The sequence below is a fragment of the Macrobrachium nipponense genome, chromosome 36 (assembly GCF_015104395.2).
Source record: "Macrobrachium nipponense isolate FS-2020 chromosome 36, ASM1510439v2, whole genome shotgun sequence".
NCBI lineage: Eukaryota > Metazoa > Arthropoda > Malacostraca > Decapoda > Palaemonidae > Macrobrachium > Macrobrachium nipponense.
Genome location: NC_087220.1, coordinates 12,798,284 through 12,805,847, shown reverse-complemented (window position 1 = coordinate 12,805,847; position 7,564 = coordinate 12,798,284). Strand labels below are relative to the sequence as shown.

The window sequence follows — 7,564 nt, the reverse complement described above, 5'->3', positions numbered from 1 at the left end:
AAGAGAAATGTTGTGACAGGAGTCTATTAATGATTTTACAAACCATATGGAATTCACTTTAAAGTTCTTAAATGCAACTAGAAAATTGTTTAGCATGGGTAGTGAATTTTTTTTCTTCCTATAAACAGGTGTAGTAAATTCACCTTTGTTTCTGCTTACATTGAGATCTAAAAAGGTGTAGATTTGTTTCTTTTTCCATGGTAAATTTCATCTTTTGGTGTTGGTTATTAATATGATCGAGAAACATCTCTCCTTGTCAAGATTCCTTGAATAACACAAAAGTGTCATCATCATATCGTCTGTAATAGACAGGTTTACATATCCAGACAGTTAGTTAAAAAGCTTTCTTCTGTAAATTACATAAAAATATAAGCAAATGCAGGTCCCAATGGAGAGCCCATGTTAACTCCATCAACCTGCGAAACGAGTTGACCATTAAAATCGAACATTGAGTCTTGCACAGCAAGCTCAAAAAACATCTTAAAACGTTGTATATTAAAACCATGATATATGATCGTCATAAAAAATCTTGTCTAAAATATTGCTTTTATATATTATAAATCTAAGTTTTAACATCCTAGCAGAAACTCCAAGCACTTATCTTTCTTCTCAAAGACTAGGTTTTGCAAAAAATAAATGTTTTGCTGGATAGATTTGGATTTGATTCTGCTTGTGTGTCTTCGTATAATATCCTTATCCTTTCATTTCTCTGGGGAGTCCTTTTTAGTCAGTAAGTTATGCAAATATGTAAGTCGTTCATTTCTTCTAAGACGCTTGTCAATGTGATAGTATCTTCAAATGTGTATAGTAATAAAAATGCAAATCATTTGAAAGAACAGCGAAGGAGACAAAACCAAATGGCTAAATATAATAAAAAAACTCGTAATAACTTAGATGCGTCTCTGCTAATGGATACCATTATTATATGAACATTTTGAAAGTTATGTTAGTAACTTTGCAAAAGTTACTAACGCTATATGAAACTTTCTTGGAGTGAATTCTCTTCAACTGAATCATATATAAGATCAGGCATGCTTCCAGTTGCTCCCCGCTTCCATTACGAAATCATACTCATTATGGCAAATTCTCTCGAATGCGAACTCGCTGCTGAGTATTCATTAACGCACACGCACGCAAACATACATAGATAGATAGATATATAGATAGATACATAGATTTTTCCCCCGCCTAGACCACCAAGGATGGACTGATGGGTGGTGGGCGTATAAAACGTGATCAGGGAGCTGCATCACTTATCCAAGTGTGTTCATATATGAATAACTATTTTTATCTTCAAAGATAGTAGACCGGATAATCAGAAAAAAAACAAGTGACGATCACATTCACTCACTGACTACTGGATCTAGAATATATTCATTTTACGGGAAAGAAGAATAGTTTAGGCTCTATCTTGCTTCCTGTTTTAGTATTCACTCTGTCGGTATGCATGATTGAGACCCTAAACTTTCAGCGACGCTTATTACTGACACACCTGATAGGACCAAGTGTCTTCTCATGCGGTTTCAGGATTAATCTTCGAGATCAAAAGATTCAGTGAAATATCTCATGTTTCGCCAAAATGTGAAATTCTCCTTCTTAATTGACTGACGAGATTCGAGGCTACATTGCAGGTAAGCAATTCCTTTGTCATAAGAGAAAGTTGCGGTCGTCGGAAATTGAGAAGCAGAATACAAAATGAGCAATTCATATCACGGGAAAATCTCTCTCTCTCTCTCTCTCTCTCTCTCTCTCTCTCTCTCTCTCTCTCTCTCTCGCTAGTTCTGTCACCTTGTCCTTGCTTGGAGAAATAGGAGAGAAAAATCAGCAAGGAACCTCGAGTCTTTAATTAAAAGTGTCTTGGACTAACTGGACACACGAAATATATATATATATATAATATATATATATATATATATATATATATATATATATATATATATATATATATAGATACATATATATCTATATATATATATTTGCATATAAATTTTCTACTATATAATGTTTTTATAATACCAAGCATAGGAGGAAATAGTAACTTAATAATAGTCACTATTAGAAGCTTTTAATTATTGTGATCTAGCAACGACTTTCGGAAATGAGAATCCCTCTCTCTCTCTCTCTCTCTCTCTATCTCTTCTCTATCTCTCTCTCTCTCGTCTCTTCTCTCTGTCTCTCTCTCTCTCTGAACTTATGCTTTTTATTGTACAAGTTACTGGTATTGCGAAGATCATTTTCTTGACTACGAATCCGACTGGTAGATTTTTTTTTAAATATTCTCATTTGAAATCAAACATTTATAACATAAAGATTCTCTCCAGGAAATACATTTTATACGGCAGCTTTATTTTTGTAGATTTATACATCTACATTTTATATTTTTTATTCTTTTCTCCTTGTTTTATCTCTATTTTAAAGATGAGAGAGAGATAATCATCAGTCATTTAATTATTATATTGGACTTTGAGCATGCATTAGGGTTCACTGTGACCTATCACGCATAAGAAAACTATAGGTAAATTTTTTCAAGTGATCAATCATTTTCCGAAAAAAATATATGAAAATGCATTCTTTCGTATATTTTCCACTGAGGAAGCCTATAGATTAACCTGCTAGACGTTCATCCCAACAAAATGAATCTCTCCAAACAACGCTTGCTTTTCATTGACGGATGCAATACCAAAACTACAGGATACCGTCAGAGCCCCTAATGTTGCGAACATATTTTTTTCCTTGTTGCAGTTTCTGTCTATAATTTGTGGAAATGAATTTCGATTGTTATCAAACAATCATATATATATTGCGTTCTTTTCCTTCTCTGTAACACGATGGAAGTAAACATTATTTATTCCACTTGCGATTCAACCATTACATTAAAGAAAAAATTATAATATGGGTTCACCAGAAATTATTATAGCAATGATAATACCGTACATCATGCTTGATCAGTAAATATAAATCGTTTACTTAATTTTGGCAGTTTATTTGCGACATCAGTTAAAAATATTTCTTCGGGTTTTCATGACACAGAAAGCATTTCTTGTCTAGGTTGCTGGTGTCTGGTAAATAAGACTGGAAGGTATTCTGCGCATCTTATATTAGGTTCCAGATAAGTTACCACCATGTTTCCACTTACCTCATTCTCATGTTGTCTGGTTTAGGTTAAAGGGTGCAAAACTAATGACAAGAATAATCATGAATGCAATTTTCTGGTTAACTATATATAGGCCATACAGCGAAAGAGACATTGGTTGTAGAATATTTAAAAATACTACAATAAAAAAAGATAAATAAACGAAATTGGTATATGGGATCAAATATTTTGTGTCCTCATGTTTTTAGAAAAAAAAATATGAAAAATTTTTACGGGTAATTAAAAAAAAAAACAACAGGCAAAATATTAAAAATAAACCTATTGGTCGTAAATAAAACAGCTAAAGTTAAAATAATTTTTGAGATGGTTAACCAGTTATCCATATGGGAAAACAAAGTTGCTCATTTCGTAATACAAATTACACATTCGCTTCAGACCTTTGAAAACTAATGATTGAGGAATTTACATGGAATTTCTTCGACAACGAGTTACGAGAAATATTTGATCCTACGCCAAATGACAAAACATTTTCTGGCAATACCGTAAACTGAAACGCAAAATTCATCAAACTAACATAAGTACTTTAGAATTTCGTTTGCCTTTCTTTCAGGTCCAAGCAATTAGCAAGTGCCAGAGAAAGCTAAAATTTAAAGTTGTCAAAAGTAGCTTATTCAAAAATGATATTCTACGAAAGAATAAGTGTGGGACTTTAACAGCAATAGAATTGAAATTAATAAATTTATATGTTTATGTTCTCCTTACTGCATATCGACAGAGGAACTTTTAAATGGCAATGTAATTTCAGACGATTGTAAAACTTGAAGAAGGAAAGAATTCCACACAAAGTCTTAATCTCCAGAGGAACTTTACTCTAAGACTTTTTTAGCTTTTTAGAGAGCAGAGAGAGAGAGAGAGAGAGAGACGAGAGAGAGAGAGAGAGATGAGAGAGAGAGAGAGAGAGAGAGGTCATATTATTGAAGAACATTTTTAATTTCATTTTATGGGCGAGGCACATATTTTCTTCAAATTAGAATGTAAAATAGTTTCTAGTCTTGGTATCTAGGCACTGATCTTGAAGACGGGCAGCTATAGAGAAGTCTTGAATATTTCTATACCAAAGCTTTTATGAGTCTACAACTTCAATAGTCGATCCAGTCAGAGAAACAGGAACAATTCATGATTCCGTTTCTTTTTTAGATTCAGAAGATTATTAGTTTTCTTTTCGAACACTAATTCAATTACAATCTTGAAGCCTTCGTTCACCATCTGTTCATATCACCCTTATTAGTCTTTGTAGCTCGCTTGCCATTTATTTTCATTTCTTCGTTATGACTGATTTTGTATGTTGTATCTGGGATCACTAAAATTTCCTTGTAAAGGGTGGTTCAGTTAGCAAAGAGTGAATTTGGAGTTCTTCCGTACGATGTGATATTAATCTTAATTATATTAACGATGACTTTACAAACAATAAAAAAAAATCTGCTGCCATTGCACGTCTTGGTCCATTTCTTAATAACAACGGGGGCGAAACAACTCCTATATTGACGGCGAAAAGACTCCACCAAGTATGGGTGCAATTAGGACGGAGAATCGACTCACCCGGGGGCGAAAGTGATTGACCGCGAAACCGACTGACGGCGAATCGACCATATACCGATGCACATACAACAGCGCCGTAAAACCAGCTTTTGCAGATAAACTTGATGAGAATAACTGAATAATCATTTTCATATATTCCACCGTTCCCCGTCATCCAAGACTCAGACAATGCACTCACTATCTCTTATCAGGGTACAAGTAACTGCCCTTCATGTGCCACGCTTTGAGATAATTCCTCAAGGTCGATATGGACTACTTCCACACACGCTGGAGACAATGTTGCCTTTCCCACACCCCGGTCCTTTTTGCGAGACTACACTCGTGAATTTCATCAGCTCCCATTTGACAGAACGTTGAAACATGCTCTGCTTTTATTTTTGGGAGTTATCGAATAATCATTACCCCGATAATCAGATAAGTCAAATAGATCTGGCCTTGGATGTGGCCTAATCATTATCTTCATATCTGCAAAATCGGCTTCTATTTTCACTGTTGAATTTATCCTTATGTTTAAGCGAAGGCTAGAACATTAATGAATTTTATAACATCAACAGTACTCTTTTTACAGAGGTTATCAGATAAACTCTCACTACCGACTGTCAAATCACATTCGAACATGCATAAACGCCGCCATAAAAAAAATAAAAAAAATTACCTGCGGAAAAAAATTTTAACCTAAATAGGAGTCTGAAGCCAAAAATAAATTAGAAAAAATTATCGACAGCTTCGAAAGTTACTATATACACACAAAAAATTAAATAATTCCGTCCATCTGCTACCGATTTAAAAGAATTTCCTCCCTAATGCCATCCCAGAACTTTAGCTTATCGAAACCCCCAACCGCTTTTACCCCCTTCACTCTCTGAAAAGTGTACCAGATGGCTGCTTGAAATGATTCTCGGAGCAGAATTCTATTTAAAAAGGGGCAGCACGGCAGCGGCTGACGCAGTCCATTTCGAAACAACGGCGCATCCATCATGGAGTCCCTTCGATATATGTCCTTGGTGCTAGCTGTTCTGATTACTGCAGCCAAACGTAAGTTTCACTTCAAAGATACTTGAAAGAAATCACCAGATCACACTTGACATTACATAAAACCAAAATATGCTCAATATTTGGAAATAATGGATCTACTAATGAACCATCATGAGCGCAAAGTGGGATTATCGATGGAGCCTTGGAAACTGAGAAGTCTTTTGTCTAGAATATACTCAACGTTTTTGGCGACTTTCTTTCTGCATCTAAGATATGGAAGTCTGTTCCCGATTCTGATTCCATTATTTATCTGTCTGGTGGGAAAGATGTATCAGTTCTTTGGTGGCTGCCCCTACACTTTAACACACTCATTCAAAATTTGGTCACAGCTAAGTGGGTTTAGTATTTCCTATAAGCGTACCTTCTCTAAGGCAATTCCCTTCAAATTGAATATCTTTTGACATTTTACTTTAACAGTATTGCAGACAACCCATAGATGTTGCGTAATATTCAACGTCGCGTTTCGTAATAATACTTTTACCTTGAGTTCGAATCTTACTCTTTGGGTTCTAGGATTTAGGGTTCAAGATCAAATGAAGTAGTTGAAAGCTATGGTAATTAGTACACCCTTTTTTTTATATAATAATCGTCAAATACTACCTTCAAAAATCAGCTGTCTGAAAATATGACTAAGCACAAATCTTACTCTACAAATTTTGACCTTCGTAACTCACGCTCTTACGAGTTTACTTGTAAGCGCCAATTTCTTACAGCTTCGAACATCCCGGCTCCTAATGGCCTTTACACGAAGGTGTTCCACAAGACTTACAACTTGGGGACTTCGAGTGAGCTCTACACTTACACCCCAGACTTGTCGACAAAAGGAATCGACAACATTTAAAGTGTCCATCAAACTGGCATGTAACAATCACAGATCCTTTTTAATCTCTCTCTCTCTCTCTCTCCCAAAAACTCTCCACATTCCTATAAAGGATGAGGTTCTATAACACCTGATGTAATGACACGTATTTTACAAACAGATTCGTCAAAAACATAAAAACAAACAATGAAACTGCATTTCACAGCCTTACGCAAGAGCAAACTTCCCTCACCGCCTGTACTTCAATGGGGATTAATTAATAATTTACCTAATTCTATAATCTCAAGAGTTGTCGCTTTCAAGATATTAGTATCTTGCAATCAAATATGATTTTTTTTAATCATAATTATATGTATTTTTAAGTAGTTGTAATTTATAGATATATAATAGATATATATGATATATATATATATATATATATATATATATATATATAATATATATATATATATATATATATATATTGTAACGGTCCTTTTCCTCCGTTACTAAAAATTAAATACTTCTTACCAAACTCTGTTCACAACAAGAAACTAAGTCCACAATCAGTGGAATAGCTCTCAAATATTATCAAAGTGCAAAAATAATTCATGGGGGAAAACGAAACACCACAAAAATACTTAAAATTTAATACAAAAATATCTAGACAGAAGTTACTCCTGAACCTCGGAATACATATATTATTGAAAACCAATCACCCTGAATTATTTATGAAACAATACACTTACCCAATTAAGATAGGAAAAAGCAAAGATACATCCACAAAGAGAAGGGGGTTCAGACAGGAGAAGGCATACGGAAAGCAAGAATAACCTATCAAATACAAACTAAACCCTAGCGGTGGTTTCCCTCCTCTTAAATACTGGAGCTGTGGCCGTGATCTCCTTAATTATATACAGGTATTTCTGTCCTCCGTAACACTGGAGTTATAGCCGTGATCTTTACAATTACTTATATGCCTCTGCGTCCAGAGTCAAAAGTGAAGTGACAAAGTGATATTCCACAGGATTCACATC

The 7,564-nt window shown here is 34.5% G+C and overlaps 1 protein-coding gene across 1 annotated transcript in view; it reads left to right on the top strand.

Annotated features, from left to right (window-relative positions):
* Positions 1-5,656: 5,656 nt before the first annotated feature.
* The window catches only part of LOC135203368 (uncharacterized), a 256,227-nt gene continuing 254,319 nt past the window's right edge, over positions 5,657-7,564 (top strand). The window contains exon 1 of the mRNA XM_064233102.1: positions 5,657-5,728. Coding sequence (XP_064089172.1) covers positions 5,671-5,728 — 58 coding nt within the window. The 5' untranslated portion in view covers positions 5,657-5,670. The remainder of the gene's footprint in view (positions 5,729-7,564) is intronic.